Genomic DNA, 19027 nt, shown 5'->3' with positions numbered 1-19027 from the left:
CTTTCAGTAAAATTACATTTTTTTATTAGAAATATTTGTCTGGAAGTGTTTTCATTGATCCTATTCACATGCAATGCTGGGGCTTGTGGAAAATCAATGGAAGCTTGTCTGCTACTCAGTTTGCCCTCCCCTGTTTATCTCATTTCCCCACTTTATCCCATACAGTGAGGGGCTATCACTGCACCCTGTGAGGTCACGTTTATCACCACAGGTTCTTGGGCCTTAGCATTAGGACTAAGGGAACCAAGGCACCCTGCAACACCCACCTGCACACCAAGGTTTTCTCAGTTGTGTTCCATTGCCATAACCATGTTTTCTCTTCAGATTTCTTAATGTAACCTTTGAAATATGCATTGGGTTTATGTGGCAAGGTAGTGGGGGCTCTGCAGGGGTGGCCTCTGTGAGCAGAGCCCAGCAGCTGCCCCGTGTCAGATCAGAGCCAGCTCCAGCTGGCTTCAAAGGGACCTGCTGCCAGCCAGACAGGAGCGAGGGAGCAATGCCAGGAGGGCCTCTGGGAGAGCAGATTGAAAGAAGGGAAAAAATGGTGAGCAACAGCAACTGGGAGAGAGGAGTGAGAAAATGTTGAGAGAAACAAGCCTGCAGACATCAAACTCAGTGAAGAAGGGCAGGAGAAGGCAGAAGAAGAGGGCAGGAGGAGCTCCAGGCTCACAGCAGCAGTTCCCCTGCGGCCTGTGCAGAGGCCCCTGGTGGAGCAGGCTGTCCCCCTGCAGCCCATGGGTCCCACACGGAGCAGATCTCCACGCTGCAGCCCGTGGAGGAGCCCCCGGTGGAGCAGGTGGATGTGGCCTGGAGGAGGCCCATTCCCCTGCTCTGCTCGGGGGGAGTAGGTAGAAGAAGGTGGATGTGAGGAAGGCATTTTTAATTTGCTACTAGTTCTCACTGTTCTAGTGTGTTATTAGTAGGCAATAAATTACATTAATCTCTTGGGCTGAGCCTGTTTTGCCTGTGTTGGTAATTGGTGAGGGATCTCCCTGTCATTATCTCAACCCACGAGTATTTTTTATCATATTTTCTGCCCTTGTTCTTTTGAGGAAGGGGGAATGAGAGAGCAGTGTGGTGGTGCTCAGCTGCCCGCTGATGTGAAACCACTACAAAATCATATACATGTAATTTCAGGGTTCAGTTTATACCCACTAACTATCCCATTAGTATTCTACAGGAGCACTTCAGACACTACAGTAGAGCTTTGGTCACCCAAGCATAGATGTCTGTGCATCTCTGTGTGACTTCAGCTGACATGCCAAGGAGGTGAGGGTCTCCTTCAGAGCCCTTGTATCTGCCAAAGCTGTGTGAATGTTCTGGAAACTTAGGGATATTTTAAATGGCACTAGACACCTATGCTGAGGTGTCTGACTTTTTAAATCCTCTTGATAATGTCTCTTCAGCCTTAAGGATTGCTGTTGAAATAGCTGAATTATCCTCTCTGAGCAGAATACACAAACATCGTGTCCCTATAGGTATAAGGTATCTCCTTGGTTATGGATGCTCATAAAAATAGTCTTGCTCCATACTAATAAAGCAGTCCTTTTCAAAGGCTAAAACTGTTCAGTGTCTGTGCCAGCAGCTGTACCATGTAGCTGGCCAAATCACTTTGCTTGTATGTTGTAACCTTGTTGAAATACACGTTTCTGCCCTGATGCTGCAGGCTCTTTGCTCCCCAGCTACTCTGTGCACGCTTACCCTGTAGTAGTCACTCTGCTGCTCTCCAGAATATTTCTAATTCTTCAGAGCTTAAATCAACATTTTACAGCTGTTTTCTTCCCCAGGTTTGTCTCTCTGATTCTCATTGCACTTGGGGACACAATTAGTGGTTTCACAGACCCTCTGAAAGTGTAAGTTTGAGTCAACTCTGTTGTTTTTCTTCTCGCTGATGTATTTTAGGACCTTTATTTTTTCCAATACAAAAATTAAGAATAAGAACTTAGCCCAGAAATCAGAGTTCAACCCAGTCCTATGACAATCATGTGCTTGTCACTTGCCATTTTTTAAAGAAACCCAATGTCCCATAATAAACAATGTTAAAAATACTTGCCCATCTGTTACAAAATGAAAAACAAGTGCTTATGGCTGTTTCTTGGAACCAATATGATTTGTATGATTTCTTATAAAGAAATAATAATAAAAAAAAGAGCAAACAAACAAAAAATCTCTGTGTCAGAATGACATTGCCTGGAAGACAGCAATGTAATGACAATTTTCCAGTTGCTCTTCTTGTAGGTACAACAATTAACATCAGGGCTGTTCATTATGATCCTGTTCCTGTGTTTAAAATAAGGACATCTTTGAAGTCCCTACAGTGTGATACTGTTGGGCTGCACTCTGTTACTACTGAGGGTATTTATGCAAATCAGTGTCAGGTCCCCACTGCCTTAGAAAGGAGCACAATAATTAAAAAAAAAAAAAAAAAGTAAAAGTTGCTAGTGGGTCTTCGGTATTCTCCTCAGGTGATAGAGGCATTTCAGGAATTCCCTTTTTGTACTTTCCTTGTAAGCATCTGGGCTCAATCTTCCCATTTTTTCCCCATCGTAAGACAAGGACTGTTTGACCTGGGCCTTCAGCAAAAACAACATGTAAGATTTGCAAGTGATTTCATCATTTACAGAATTAAATTTTCAAGCTTTTTTTCTTCTCAGAAACACTTTATAAAAGATCCTGAAGACAAGTGCAAAGGATACTGTACATTTCCTGATGGTGAACACCAGTGTCATTCATTTCCCTCTGTTTCTCTGTAGAAGTACTCTGGTTTTGTGTTCTGCATCTTTTCTGGCAAACCAACTCTCAGAACTTGGGGCTTTGATTTTTCTTACTTTTTTATTTTTTATTGGAGGACACATTTTACAGATTAATACCTTTGATCATTGTAGCAAACATCAAAATCCATAGGAAATCCACCAAAAAGCAACTAGTTATGAGTAATTCACTGTGGTTGAAATACTTGATAAAATCTGATAGATTTGATGCAAAAGCCAATGTCATTTCACAAGTGTACCCCACCACAAGAACTGTGCTTACCTGACATCAAGTCATGCAAATAAATAACCCCCAAGTCCACCTCTGATTAGTGCAGATATACAGGAGGTATGATCAGGGAAGGCCCAGTGCTAGACCATGTCATAAACACTGAGGATCACGGCATCACATAAAACTGGGCATTTATATGGTACAGCTGGCTATGCATAATATTCTCCTAATTTATAAGGCTGGAGCATCTGCTCCATTGCTGTTGCGCCATCAGCTTTTCCAGAGCACTGTTCTTGAATTCCTGGTCATCGAATATTGCAGCTGTCTGTGCTGGTGGAACAGGAAGTTGAAACCAGTTTCAGCAGGAGATAAGCTGTTACTCCATCCCACAGATAAGATAATATTGAGTGTGGTCAGGAAAGAAGTGGTAGACCTTGTGGGATGGGCTCCACATCACACGAAGATCAATAACGGCAAGCTTTGAAAGCTGTAATACTTATTTCTCATTGGCAGGATCCCCAGCTGTGACACAAGGACCTGGCCATTGCGACAGGCCGTGACTGCGGACATCCCCGGTGACGCAGCAGGCGGGGGCTCAGAGAATAGGTTGCACAAGTCCTGACTGTTTTCTTCTGCTTAGTCTTTCTGAACCTACGCCATGGTCTTAGCAGCATTTGTTTCTGTTTCCTGAACCAGAAGCTGGGGGTTAGGCACTTAGCTAGAAAGTGCATGCTCTGCAAGTGGCACTAAACTAAGAGAAGGGTGCTTTCATCTGGGCCCTGCAAACTGCTTGCCAGAAGTACAAGCTAGCTGTAATCTCATGAGCCTTTGGCATGGCCTATATTAGAAGATCGATCTTGCTGGGTGCCCTCTACAAGCAAAGTCTCCAAAGGGTTGGCTGGTGAGCCTGATTCTCTCTCTCTCCAAAAAGAGTGGCCTATAGAGGAACAGCCTGGACGCTAGTCCCTGTGCCCTCAAGCCTACTCAGGTTTCATTGCAGAAGCGTGGCAACAGTCCAGAATATGCACTGCTTGGACAGCTCAATTCCTGGAATTGAGCCGACAATGTGAAGGAATCCTGCTCGGATGTGCTTACCACCATGGACCCACGTGCCAGCGCAGGACAACTTTGGAGAGGTGAACCCACAGTAGGCAACCTCCTTGTGCCCCTGAGGAGGAAGGGGGAAGAAGGCCAGAGCTCACTTTTCCAAGTATTTCCAAACTGCCTCACCTGTAGAAAAGCCCTGTTGTAGTTCAGAGCCTGGGATAGAGCTCTTCTTCCTTTCCATCCACACGGGGACATTAACAGCAGTGTGCCATAGGGGCTAAGGCACCAAATAAGTTGTTTTCAAACTCTACAACATTACCAGCGCTATCTAGGTGTTGTGGGTGCAGATCTCCCAGCTGGTACCTGCTACAGGAAAGTACTTCTCCCTGCATAAGCCCCCTGTCTGGCAAACCCAATGGAACAAGTTGTAGAAACATGGCACTATTGCTGATTGTGGAGAAAAATATGGCACTGGCCATTTTACTAAACCTTTCCCCAGTAAAACTACATGGCTGAGCAGAGTTGAAAGGATATTTGCAATCCAAACGGAAAGTGAAAATTTTTTTTTGCAGAACTTCATGAAGTTGGTAATAGTAAGTCATGGCACTGTCAGAATGGAAGTGGTTCCTGCAACTCTTGTGCTGCTTTCTGTAAGCCTGTGTTGTTGCTAAGGAAGCGAAGTCTGGTTAGCAAACACGATAGCACGAGGCTTCTTCAGATCTTTTATTCTTTTTTTTTTTTTTTTTTCCCCAGTGTAAGTGCTGCACATTTCATGTAATTTTATCAAATTGAAGAACTTTCAGATTTCCAGCTTCTCTGGCTCCATAGCATGGCACCTGCTATATTTCTAGCCGGGTCTGAATGCTTCAGGCACCCCTATGGCTCTTCTTCTTTCTTAAATACATATATATTTATAGATTTTAAAACTCTAAACAGTCTCATGCTCTGTATCTGCTAAAGGTACAGTATCCAGCATTGCTGTAGACTGTTCCCTGACTAGGGTAAGTAGATGTTACCATAATAAAACTTTATCTTTGTTTAACAAGGGAAACATGAGCTGCCCTAAGGAAAGAAGTGAATTTGAGAAAGAACTTGAATTACTACAGATATTGTCTTCAGGCTGTGATAACCCACAAGTGGATGAAGTCATCGCTGCTGCAATGCATGGCAGGCTATTTCTTAACACCTTTTCTGAGCTGTTTTATTGCGGTTCTGCAAAGGGGGTGGCAGGGTAGCGCTGGGTCTTACGTGCTGCATGCAGTTCTTGCAATTTATCACCATCCACTGGGATCTGAGACTTGTCATGGTGCTATGTACTGTACAGAGGATTGATAAGTCTCATTTCCCATTGAAACTTACCTAAATTAAGATATGGTGTGATACAGGCAGGGTAAAACAACTGGAAGAAGTGGGAGGGGAGGAAATAGGGAAGTGTGGAGAAGGAAATCTGTTTTTATGGACCAGGTATGTGGACACAGATAGAGCACTGAGACATCCACCCCGCAAACAAATGCTTCACCACTTTGTTTGCCTTCAAAAGTGGTCATTCAAATATATTATGTGTTAGAGTCAGAGGGTGGGAATATTTCATACATAACGCCCTTTTCCAATGTCTGGTAAAGGCACGAGTGACCAGCATTCACCTGCTTAAGCACAGCCTCTCCCAGACGCCTGCAGCCAGCATCCTGGAGCTGCTTTCAGCGGTGCTGCCTGTAGGTGAGGTGCTAGGGATGGAACATGAAAAGTAACTTGGATGAGATGTAAGTGAACTCAAGGTCTGTCGTTTAGATTGAATTGATCCACCTTTGTGTGTATGTGAGTTAAAGGAAGAGCGGAGAGCAGTTACGTAGCAGGGAGCTCTATTTTGTCTAGGGCTTTCTTTGCCCTCTCGTGCTTGGCCCACACTCATTGCCTCTCATTTAATTCACAATAGCAGAGTGTGGTTAAGTGTTAAGATTATCCTTAATTACAGACCTTGCAGAACTGGCAAAAGCCACGTCACCTCTCCATCAGTTGTGGCTCACCTTGTCCAGCAAATCTTGTGTGATGAAGACTAGGAGGAGTCAAATCATTAGAAATCACAGATGATGGTTAGCGTTCATTCATCATTTACTGGTTAAAATAGAGGTCTCTTCCCTTTAACTGTCTGTCATTGAGTGCAAGGACCTTTTTTTTTCTTTCTTTCTTTCTTTTTTGTTTTTTCCAGTTTAAATGAGCACCTGCCTAATCACAGGTTTCACTATCTGAAATATTATGTTGAGGACACTGTGAAGACATTGTGAGCATGGGACATGCATATTTTAAAGGAAGGACATTTTTAAATCTTTTGCTGCGATCTTTATTATAGAAGAAATAAAGTATTTGGAACTTCTGTTTTATAAATCATATTTTAACTCCAGGGCCTAAAATAGAAAACCATAGAAACAATCTTAAGGATATTTTCACAAGTACTTTTTGCAATTTTTTATTACAATACAAGGCTATTTACCTTGTAAGTACAAATATGTGCTATCTTAAATTGTTCTATACGATATACAAAGAATCCTTGGACTTTGTGTAACATAAACTGATTGTGGTGAATTGGATAATTTAATGCAGCAAGGGTTAATTTAGAAAGCATCCACAAATGTAGTCCAGCTGTATTCTAGACCATAGATGTCAATTTACAGCTGGATCCGTAATGGGAGGCATCTTCCACCTTTATCCCTGTAACTGGGAAGAGAAAGAGAATTGCTGCCACAGTGTGCATTTGAGCTGCATGGTATTGAATTCAACCAAAAATGCAATGCATGACCTTTGCTGCATCCCTCCTGTACCTCTGCAGGTTGCTCTGCTCTTACCTGAGCTTTCAGCCTTGTAAAGGAGTGGAAAAGCTCTACAACAGTGTGGGGAGATCACCTAGAAACAAACCCCCTCCTTAGCCTAAACCCAATGACCAAGTCTCAAGAAAGACCAACATTATGCATCACATTATAAAGCAGAAGACAGAAAATCTCTTATAGTTAGGGCACTAAGCTCCAACCAGAAGCACGGGTTCGAACCAATGCTTTCTTGGTTTCTTCTGTTACCCCAAGGAAGGACATAAACCTAAGCTTGTTGCAGTCAATGCCACTGATATCAGCTTTGACTTAGGTCCTTTTAGGTTCTGTGCCTTGGCACTTGCAAGGCAGGATTAATAATAAATCTCTCTGCTGGGCATATGATACGTGAAGATACTGTAGTAATCAAGGTAAGTAAACAAACAGACTTTTCAGACCAGCTAATGGAAATAACCCTTGCATTCTGGCCCATGAAAACTCATGAAATATGATAAATGGTTTATTTATAAACATTTTATTCCTAAAGAACGGCCATAAAGAGTGGATGAGCACATATGGATTAAACACGTCAGGTAAATCCCTGACCAGAATTGCAGAGGTTGCAGCAGAATTGCATGTTAACAAAGTTGGAGGTCACTCATTTCCTGGTTAATTATTACTTGACAGCAATAAAAACTGACAAAAACAATATTACGTATAAATGCTCGAAGAAAGGGAAGACTTTCTGAGCACCGTGCCAGCTTGCAAATAATTAGCCACACCATCCTTCTAATCTTCTTGGCCGTATCAATGGATATGAAACTCGCTGAGATGCTGCAAGAGCCCTGGCTAATGCTGTCCCGCTCTCGTATGATAACGGCAGTTTTCCTGTCACACGTCATTTTCTCCTTATGGAGAGCATCTACCTCTGATGAGGGGGTTGTCCCCACCTTCCAGCACCCCCTCCATCTCCAGCTGGCGACCTACCTGCCCCAGCGGCGGCTGCCCCGTCACAGCAGCATGGTGCACTGCCTGCTGCTGTAGGCACTGCTGCGGTCCAGTGTCGGCACGTACGTTTTAGCCACGACGCAGTAGCTGACTCCACGCCTCAAATCTTCTATTTTAACCACTTTGTCTTTTCCTTCGTACACCAGGACTCTGTGTTGCTTCAGATGGGGGGAGAGAGGGGAGGAAAAACAGCTGGTCATGCGCATTGTCCTAGCGAACATGTCTGTGAATAAGGTTGGGAAGGCGAGATCATACAGAGCAGCACGTGGACTTGCATGAAGTCAACAGCACCCCTTATTTATTTATTTACTTCTCAATCTATTTATTTATTTATTTTAAGAAACTCACTCCCAAAACCGCCCTCATTTCCCCTCCGTTTCAACAAGACCTTACAATCTGAAATACTAAGGTGACGGGAAAGGAGAAAGAGGAGAAGAATTAAAACTCGATTCCACCAAATTCAATTCATGAAAAAAAAAAGCCTACTTTGTTTTCAGATACTTACACAGTTATTTGTGCCCTCGCAATTACAGAGGACTGTTTCAACTGTAAACGAACATGACGTGCCCATACTTTCCTGGCTTTTCAATCATAAAAGTTTTGTATTTGAATATGCACTTACCTCATCTAGCAAATTGTTAATTATGAAGACTTGGTACAGCAGATCATAATAATTTGTCATTGGTATCGTGCTGCCTCTCTTCCTTCTATAAGGAGAACGTGGAGCCTGGAGCTTTACTGTGATGGATTTGTTGCTGTGAACCACATTTACTGTTGGAGGTCCTATCATAGCTAAGGGAATAAACAAAACAATGAGCGTGATTATGGGTTATTAATAACATTTCACAGAACAGAATGCTTTGGATTCTTTGCCCTGATTTTTTTTTTCTTCCTTCGCATTTTTCTGTTATCTTGGACTGCATAAAGCAGATACTTGAACCATTTCAGATATGTCAAGGGTGCAGTTTCAATCTTTTCCTTCAGAATTTTTGCAGTCTGCTTGGTTAGACATGGCTAGGGTTTCAAACCACGCCTGCATGCTTCTGCATGCAGCCCCCGAGGTGTGGGGAAGCAGTGGCTGCCCCACGTGTCTCTGCAGGAGGATGTGGCGCAGGGCAAGACGGGCTGCTGCTGCTGCAAGGTACTGCTTTAGGTCAAAGTGGTTTGTCTGTACAGGGTGCTCAGGTTAGTTTGCTCATCAGGGCTGTGGAGCTACTTGTATTGATGTCTATGGTTCAATATTGATGTCTATGGTTCAATTTTGCAGTGAGAAGTGGGCTCAGACTGGTTAATTCACAGGGAGATTAATGGTAGGCACATGGGTACTGCTCAGTGTTTTGACAGACCTCCAGTTTCATCGCGCACTGTGGGATTACAATGACTGCTAGCTAAAAGCTTTGCACATGTCCTTTCTAAATACACTGCAGTCAGGAAGACACATACATATGAGAAGGCTGTTGGCTATGCAGCTGCTGGCTCTCTTCTCCCTTTTCCCCTCGAGCAGAGAACGTCTCCTTCTTTTCCACACTGTGCCCAATCCTTCCAGCAGCTCCCAAAACTGCGGAGAATATTTTGTGGAGCTCCACGCCCTGGGGAAGAGGTTGAGTTAAAGAGCCAGGCATTTCAGATCCCCTAATCATAGATGAGGAGCTGCTTGTCTGGAATTGGTTGGCATTCAAGTGTGGGCAAAATTATGTTATCACAACACTTCACCTGAGAGCCGTGGACTCACAACTTCTTTTGGAGCAGTTTTGTAGCTAGGGGAGGATCACCTGTGATTGCAAATTGTGAGCGCAAATGCAGCGCCCCATGCCGTGGAGAACCCAGCCCCTTTCTCCGAGAGCCCCATGTGTTTGTACTTACTTTCTCGCCAGGGCGTGAATCTGCAGCTGAGGCTCCAGTCGGAGTAGACACCATCTGAAGCGGCTCGCACCCTGCCGTAGTAAGGCTCCTGGACGTCAGCAGTCTCATCCGTTAGGTCACAGAAATGGTTCTGAACCCCCCAACACTCTTCTTTGTTTTGCCATGTGCTCTGCCCATACCTGTGGGGACAGGAGGAGGACTGGTGTGGACTCTGCTACCGCCGACCAGATCTGTACAGATTTCTAACATCCCATTTTAGCTTGGCTGTGCTGACCCGAGTTCTGCTCTGGAAACTGACTCTTCTGCAATGCGGTGACGGGGAGGATGGATTTCATGGGTGTTTGGGAACTGAAGGTTTCTGTCTCTTCAGAAAGAAACCTAAAGCGGAGATGCAGGTCGCCTGCCCCATAGGAAGCCACACTCGCAGGTGAGCTTTTGCTTCACAGGCGTGTTCAATGATGCACGGAGCGCTGGTTTCCACCAGCCCGCTTCCCCAAAGTAGGCACTGTTTCAGGCGCTCAAGGTCTGAGGAGCAGCCCCTGGCACGCTGCCTCTGGGGCCAACGTGCCCTCAAGGTCCCCCCGCAGAGGTCCCTGAGCTGCTTGGAGCAGGGCTGCAGCACTGTGGTGCCATGAGGGCACACAGCACGTTGCTGAAGGTGCTCGTGCTCTGCCTGCCTCGGGCTGCTCAGCTGCACTTTATGGACTATGGATAAGTGCAGAAACAACCGGGAGCTGGCAGCAGGGCAGGACATGGAGAATATCCTTCGGCACCTGGGAAATGCCTCTGACTTGCCAAACAGGGGGGGGCTGTGGGAGGCTGGAGTTCCCCCGGCACTTACACTTTATACTGCACAAAGTAGACCGCGGCTTTTGCCTCTTCGGCCCTCCCAGGCTGCCAGTGCAAGGTGTTGTTGAAGTTCAGTGAATGAAACTCTACCTTCTGCGGCTTAATGGAGTCTTGCAGGTCTTCATTTTCCAGGACCAAAATCGCTGCAAATAACAAGGAATGGTGACACAGTGCGTTTGTCACAGACGTGCTGCTCCGTATTCGAGCACATGTGGCTCATGCGGTTTCAGACTAGCAGATGGCAGGGAAATTAAATCTCCTGGGTCTCATGTTCAAAACTTTCCACGTCGCGGTGACCAGATCGAGCAGTTACAGACCACATCCAGTATTGTGAAAGGAACAATTTATGTAGGTATTTTCATTTCGGTTTTCTTATTGAGTTTACTGCTGCGGAAGATGCCCAGCACACAAACCCTACGGATCAGTTCACAAAGCCTGCGCTAAGTAGCCCTATCAGTAGTTAAAGTTGAGTGCTCTTTCCTTCACATAACCTGCAGGGATTATAGCTGGTTTAATAGTTACCACAGCTGCGTTGGCTCCTGCCTAATAAAAAATATGACGTTCACTGCTTTTGCCATCTGAGGTACGGGAAAAAGCTGCCTGACAATTTTCAAGATAATCTGCTCCCACACTGAGACAGTTGCAGGTGACAGAATCAGTTAACACCCTCTCAGAAGCATCCCAATACTAAAAGTTTTCTGGAATTTGTGACCCGGATGACTTATATTTTTGCAGCTCTACCCCTGGCATATCACAGAGCCAGAGAAGACTTGTACTAGTTGAACCGAAGCTGGTAACACAGCTATAAATACATGCAATAGGCATCATGCTTCTTTCAGCTGCACTTTGTAAGGCAAAATAAGACTGATCTGGAAATGACAGGACTTTTGAAACCAACCAGCATATCCAGAGACTTTGTGACTCCTCCAGCTTCACTCACAGACCCAGCACCCCCCTCCCCATGTAGGAAGAGAAATTGAAAGCCTTTACTTACTGCTTATCTCATCCTGAAGCAGGTGCATCAGTAAGCAGAGGGAGGAAAGCGTGATCCCCCTCATGCTTAGGAGAGCAGCTCCATGACTGAAGAGCATCTCCCTTCCTCTTGGGCATGTCTTATGAGGAAGTAATTATTAAACTTGCCACACGAAACTTCCCCTGTGATAGAAGCTTTCAAAAAATCCCTCGTTTGGCTTTTATTTATTCTAAGCGAAAAACATATGAGCTGTTCTAAATTAAACATAAGCAATTGTTCTTACTTGGCTGCTGTGATGACTCTGAAATTTGGAACTAATTATGAAGCAAACCAACATGAATAACATCCTTTTTTTTTTTTTTTCAGGCATTAATTCCCAAACGTCTGGCACTATTGTTTTATCCTTTAAATTTGTCACACAAGCTTGCTTCTTTTCTATGCTAACTTTTTTCAGCTTGCTAGTCACTCAGAGATGAAGAATACAAGAAATCTTGCTGCAATAACGTAAAACACCTACCGATGGGATGTCATCTGTCTGAGTGGCCTGCCTTGGGGGTCGGACGTAAGAGAGCAGTTTGTAGGAGGGTTCGCGGCAGGACGGCATCTAGGGACGTGCCATCAGAGGGACGAGGGGACGTGAAATGGTTGCACGCTGGAGCACACGGGCTGCTGGAGAGATGCTGAGCAGCTGGGGAGCTGCAGGGCTGTCAGCCTCGGGGCTGGCAAAGGGGAGGCGAGCCCAGCCTGCCGGGCCAAAGTGCCACTCCGCGTTGGACTTTCAGATCACAGCAGTCACACGCGGGTGTGCCGCGTGCTCCCGTACCTGCGTTTGCTGCTACTGCTGCTGACCTCCAAGTTTCATGCCGCCAGCACGCTCATCCCTGTGACCGTGACCCCGGGGATGCCGGGGCTTGCCGAAGAAAGCGATGTCACCCTGTGTTTGCAGTCGCTTTATTGCTGCACATGCCAGCCTGCAGGGAGCCCGATGTCGCCTGTCGGGCGGGAGGCAGAGTGTGGCCAAGGCGGGTGAGCTGGTGCTCGCACACCAGTAATATCCCAGCGCACTCACCTCACCTTCTGCATGCTCACCGCAGCGAGCGAGAAGGGAAGACCCGAATTGGCACCACGCGGAGCAGCGTGATGCAGTGGTGCCCTCCGACAACATAATTCATGTGGAAATGATCTGCCTGCAGAAACAGGTCGCCTCTGTTTGCAGAAACAAAAATTTGCCTAGCTGTCACCTTCCCTTTGGGAAAAGGCAGAAGCAAAACGCCTGCCAAGTTGAGAAAAAGTACGAGTTCTGGTTCAAATTAAGGTGCTTTTTGATCAAAAGGCATTCAGTTACAGTAAGCAAGCTAGGCAAAACCTAATGAAGAAGCTGGCTTTGGTCAGATCCGTGGGCAGCGGCTCTCAGTTCAGCTGAGCACATGTACATCATCATGCAAGCACTGAACCTGCAGCAGGCACCTTAGAACTGCAGACGTAAAACTCTGAATAATTAGCTAGTTAACCCAATGTATGGTTAGCTGAAAAGGAATACAGAAAAAGACCAAACAAAAATCCAAAAAGCAAGGTAGAAGGTGGAAAGGCAACCTTGCCATCACAATCTGGGAATTTTTTATCTATCCGTTTCCCAAACACATTTTCAAAATTTGATGACCTTAAGAAGTTCCCCACACCAAATACAATTAGTATTTCATCATGTTATATGAGCTCAAGTGCGGGAATAGGGAACTTTTACAAACCAATCACTGGGCTGAAATGCCATCAAAGTTTAGTCATTCTTGTCACAGGTCGTGTATTTGCTCATTTGAACTGTGCCAACCACCTTACCGTACGCCGCACAACAGCAAATTGCCAGGATCCCGGCGGTGGAACTGTGCCAAAGCGGCTGCTGACGGGAGCTCCTCCCATGAACACAAAACCTCCTGAAAGCCGGGCTTGGAAGCATGGCTGGCCACATCCCTGAGGATGCCAGAATCTCAGAAAAGGCTGCCGTGTGCTATGGTGAAACGGGAAAGAAATGCCAGGGCCACGGAAAAAGTCAGGGCTTCCCGTGAGCTGCACTCTGATAGCGCTTTATCTGTAATTGCAGTCTAAAGTAATCTCTAACTCTTCATATGATTTTGTGCTTACTGAAACATCCACTGATAATCCCCACGTTGTTAGCATCTGTAGCTTTTTTCTGCTCAGGAACTTCAATCACGTTGCTTCAGTGCCCTGTGTGGTAAAAGCAACTGTATTAAAGCAAGTGGCAGCTGCACACATTCATATAGGCATATGTATACATACACGCCTTAAGTTTAGTACAATACATCAGTAGCAAATTTTAAAATGTAAAAAAGAAAATAATAGAGGAACATTATGGGATGTACACTGCAACACTATATTTTAAATAACAGAGAACTTCTAAGAAACAGTGTTGTTTAAGAATACTCTGGATGGTACTCATAAAGAGATGGAAAAGGAAAACGTTTTGCTTTCGCCACCAGCGTCCACATTAGTTCCGCTATTAGCTCCTGATTATTTGTGCTGGCACTTTTCTGGGATCCCAGTCTTTCTGAAATAGCAGTCCTGATGTTTCTGTGAACAGAGACAGAGCCGCGGGCTCAAGGACTTTCTTCGATTCCTGAAACAAAAACCTATCTGTATACTGGGTAAACAGACTTCTTTCTCTCAAAGATTGACTATTGCCACACAGAGGTAAAAGTCAAGTGCGTTCTTGCTGGAAGTTGTCTGACTCATCCAATTTGATAGCACCGCCTAGTCGTATATATTTTTTTTCCCCTGGAGCAAGTTGTTTCCCATCCGTAAGTGGAGAAAATTTAACCCCAGCAGGGCTCCTGGGGCACCACCTCAGGCTGTCCAGAACATGGCCCTCAGCTGTCGGGAGCGGGTGTGTGGGTGGGTTTCACTTGTGTGCCTGGGCCAGGGTTAGGAAAGGTGAAGGAAGGAAGAAACTCTGGAAGCCCTGCTCTACAGGGAGTGCCTCTAGCAAATGGCAGAGGCCAGGTGAATCTGTCCCATGTGAGGCATTTGGCACCAGAACAAATAGACGACAAAAAATGAGCAGCTCAGGTTAGCCTGGACCCAAGGAATATTCTCAATTTTTTTTTTTTGCTGTAGTTTTCAGTTTTTAACCCATCTAAGGAACCAGCTCAACCCCATGGAAAAACTTGTCTTGGAAGGGGGCTCCGAAGGTCGGTTAGTCCAGCCTGCTGCTCCCAAGCAGGGCTGATGGTGGTGTCGTCTCGGCTTAACCACCTTCAGCGTGGGAAGAGAGGAGAGGCGAGGAGAGGTGAGGAGAGACAAGGAGAGGCGAGGAGGGGAGAGGAAAACCCCCACAGTCGGGCAATAGGGACTTTTTCTCAGCCATTCAGGGAAGAGGCATTGCATCACAAGAGTTATTACAGAAAATTCTCTAAGGAAGTGAGACTGACTTTCACTGCATGCTGTGGGCATTCATTGCTTCCTTCCCGCAGGTACGAACGGCATGAACTGTTCAACTCTTGCTGTCAGAGGGCTTGGGTCAACATTTGGAAGATTACGGTGAGCAATTCCCAGTGCCATATCTGCACCTTGATAATGAGAAATGTGAATGCGTTGAAGATGAAGATCTGGCGAAGGCTCACTCTGTAGCAAGTCCTTATCTGCACTTAAAATATTTATTTAACAATGTGTGAGATGCTGAATTGTGCCAGAACATTAGTAACCAACGGTGGAGTTCATTAGGATCTGTAGGAAATACAGATACAAAAAATGGCTCAGAGGTTGTTATTTAAATGACAGGTTTCTTTAGCTGAGCATTTTTTCTCATTTGCAAAACCTCACTTTTTTTTTTTTTTTTTTTTTCCTACTTCTGCAGTGCTACAGCTGGTTTAAGCACACCGAGAAAAGACTTGTTCTCCTTTAGCTTGTGGGTCCCTCACCAAATCAGCCACGGGCCAAAGCCCACCCGTTTACGACAGGTGGAGATAATATTCCGTAGGGTTTTTTTTTTTTATTTTTCTCTCTGTTTGCTTTGGTTGAAGTAATCTTAGCAGTACAGGAAAGATGCCAGGTGATCACTTGTCCAGCCGAAACCACAGATAAGCTGGAGAAGTGCAACACAAACATTGCTCATGCTTTCTTGGCCTGCCTGCTAAGGCAAAGAAAGGCAGGCTCCGAGCCGGGCAGCGCCGACCGGAGCCTGTTCCTTCTCTCCTTCAGCCTGCCACCAGCAGCAGCTGGGGCAGCGCCTGAAACATCAGCGGCGCAGACAGCATGCGACCCACAGGCTCATTTTTTTTTTTGTAAGCTGGCTTTAGAAGCCCCCTGCCACGGACCCCCCGGCCCTGCGCTGCCCACGGAGGTGCAGGCCGACTCACCCCGCGGCGCAGACAGGGCCAGGGCCTGGCAGGCACAGGCGGTGGGAAGGGGCTGAGGGAAAAGGGATGTCTGCCTCCGCAGCTGTGGCAGGGGCTTGGGCTGCAGAAGGAGCAGATGCTTCTGGCAGGTGTTTTGGGCAACGAAGCTGGGAACGTTGGGAGCTCCAGGGACTTCCCTGGCCACGCCAGCCGCGGATGCCGCAGCGGCGATGTGGCATCCAGTGGCAGGGGACGGGGCTTTGTGCTGGACGAGGGGCAGAGAGCTGCCCAAGCGCCCGGTGTGCCCCGGCAGCACCTTCCCAGCACCCTCCCCACTGCCAGGTGAAAACCCGTCCTCCAGAAAGCACCCGCACCAAGCGATTTCCAGGCCGGTGCCTGCCTCCACACGCTGCTCTGGTAACTGCTCGTAATCACAAAGTGTCTTAATGCTGAAGTTCAGGCGTGCTTAAGTTTTTGAAGTTTTTGAAGCCAGGAAGGAAGCTAGGCCATGGTACATCTTTGCAGAAAGCCTTCTCCCCTCCTCCTACCCTGCTTTCTTCACCACGTGCACATACCTACGAAAATTTAGATAAAATTAATAATAATAATAAAAAAAAATCAAACCACCTTTCACTCACCTCCCCAGCAAGGTGAGGTTTGTAAGCATCTCACCGTGCAGCCTGCAGCTCAGTTCTGTGCTTGTCGTCTGGTTTCTTACTAGAGGCTCCCTACTGTCTGGGGAGTGCAAACTAGAACTGAACTGTTTTCTAATAACTATCTTCAAAACCCCCAAAGCATTACTGAAATTTTTAAGGAAAGTCTAGTTTCACAAGCATTTTTCTTTTCTTTCTTTTTCGTTTTCTTTCTTTCTTTCTTCTTTCTTTCTTTCTGCTTTTCCCTTATTTTTATTTTATTTTTATTAACAATACCTGATGTGCGTACAAGCCTGCTAGCATGCAGGAATCAGTGTGATGAGCTTTGGGGACAGAATCTCTCATGCTCAGCAGAACTGGTTTTCACACTTCTCAGGGGTGTTAGTTTCGAGCTTACTGAACTGTGACCATTTAACCAGAAAACAAAGCATCACACGGTTACCTATTTGCGAAAAGAATCTTTGTTCCCTATTCTTTTTCTTACAGAAAATTAAATTTGGCGCGCCTCAGATAAAATTGCTAGTTTTGCTGCACATCCCAGGAGCAGCTGATAAAGTCATTCTCAGTAATCAATCACCCGACCCCCTGTGTTTTGTTCCGATTGTAGTTAAATAGGCTTTTAGGAAGGGGGAAAAAAACCCTAGCTATTACCCTAGGGCCTGATAGAAGGCTAGGTTTCCTCTAGTCATTCTGAGATAGTGAACAGAGAAAAAACATTGCCTAAGTAGCCGGTAGTGGGAACAAGGGCTGACTCCTGGGATGAGCCCAGGCAGAAGAAGGGCCTCTGCTGCACCTGCTGGTCACTCTCATACACCCACGGGAGGAATGGCAAAGGTGATCTCTGCCTCTTTGCCTCTCGCCACCCAGCCACCAGCACCTCCCAGACACTCAGCTTTTGCAACCATTCCTTACCTGTGAAACTGCTCTGCGTTTGTCCCCCCCCCCAACACATAAACAATAACAAAAAATAATAAAATAAATATTTAAAAAAAAAACATGGCACAAAACCGTCAAAAAGTCATACCCAGGGAGATGATACAGTGTATTAAACCTTTATTCTTTTCACCCTGTTTTAAACCTAAAAGGACGATCCACACTTTTGGTAGAAGGGTATTTTTGAAGGGGCATAACCTTTCTGAGTCTGTGCTGCTCAAGAGATGTCGGCACAGGAAAAAGCTGTGTCAGACTTGATGTTGCTGCTTGCTGCTCAGCTGCATAGACATTATTTGACAACTGCAGGATTAATTTTGCAGAACGTAGCAAGCTGGCTGGGGGAACTGTCTGGCTTGTTTGTTCTGTTCGCGGTACAATTTCTCTTTTAAGATATGCCTGAACACTAGAAAATAAATTTTCTTTGCTTCAGAACAAATGAAAAATTAGTTTTCAGCCTGATCAGTTACCCGGGCAGTTCACTGTCCAGTTACACAAATGGGAAAGTTAGAAAGCATATAGATGAAAGCTGTGTTCAAATGAGATTAAAAACAACACAAAACAAAACAAGAGCCCCAGGAGGAAAAACTATTCTAAGTAATTCATATTGGGTTAGTCAGAAAAAAATATACAATCCATTACTAACACTCACTCACGGAACATGTAATGAATTAAATTGCAGTAACTAATTCAGACATTTTATAAATTCAGGTTTCTCCATTTATTCTGCCTCTGCGATCTGCACAGCCATTTCTCAGAGAATCTGAATTCCTAAGGGATGACCGCTCTTACTGGAACCAGTCCAAAGACAGCACTGCTTGTAATCTTCAGAAATTACTTGAAACGAGGAATTTGGACTAAACACATTCATGAGGAGCAGAACATAGACAAAATCAAAATTCTTCTAACAGTAGTTTAAATCCTGTTGGGTAAACTGACAGAAATAGTTGAGTTCCAAGACACATATTAAAATGCACTTGTTCATAATTAAAAAGTAAGAAACATGTAAGATTTCTCTGATAATTTAAACGTAAAGTTGTCATGGCTTTGGCTGGGATAATTTCCTTCGGAGGCTCACACGATGCCGTGGTTTGGATTTGTGATGACAGCAGTGATACCAGAGGGATGTTTCAGTCGCTGCAGAGCAGTGCTCGCACAGAGCCGAGGCCTCTCCTGCTCCTGGTGCTGCCCTGCCAGGAAATGGGCTGGGGGTGCCCAGGAGCTGGGGGGGGACACGGCCAGGACAGCTGGCCCAGGCTGCCCAAAGGGATGTCCCACACCGCGTGGCGCCGTGCTCAGCAGGAACAGCTGGGGGAAAGGAGGAGGAAGGGGGGTGTTGGGGTGATGGTGTTTGTCCTCCCAAGAAGCCGTTACGTGTGACGAGCCCTGCTGTCCTAGAGGTGGCTGACACCTGCCTGCCGATGGGAAGTAGTAAGTGCATTCCTTGCTTTGCTGTGCTTGCACACCCAGCTTGTGCTTAATTGGTGAACTGTCCTCATCTCATCCCACGAGTTCTCGCACTGTTACCTTTCCAGTTCTCTCTCCCAACCCACCTGGGCAGAGCGAGTGAGCGGCCGG

At 45.8% G+C, this 19027-nt stretch overlaps 1 protein-coding gene across 1 annotated transcript; it reads right to left on the bottom strand.

Moving 5' to 3' along the window:
- Positions 1-5641: 5641 nt before the first annotated feature.
- Positions 5642-12181, bottom strand: IL22RA2 (interleukin 22 receptor subunit alpha 2). The gene is made up of 7 exons (XM_013175334.3): positions 12038-12181; positions 11542-11659; positions 10540-10690; positions 9699-9877; positions 8458-8627; positions 7815-7993; positions 5642-6741 (listed from the first exon to the last, which is right to left on the bottom strand). Exons 1-6 carry the CDS (start codon positions 12122-12124, stop codon positions 7838-7840), a joined length of 861 nt encoding a protein of 286 aa, XP_013030788.1. The 5' UTR covers positions 12125-12181; the 3' UTR covers positions 5642-6741; positions 7815-7837.
- Positions 12182-19027: the final 6846 nt, after the last annotated feature.

Source organism: Anser cygnoides, chromosome 3 (genome assembly GCF_040182565.1).
Source record: "Anser cygnoides isolate HZ-2024a breed goose chromosome 3, Taihu_goose_T2T_genome, whole genome shotgun sequence".
NCBI lineage: Eukaryota > Metazoa > Chordata > Aves > Anseriformes > Anatidae > Anser > Anser cygnoides.
This window is presented reverse-complemented; position numbering and strand designations above follow the sequence as displayed.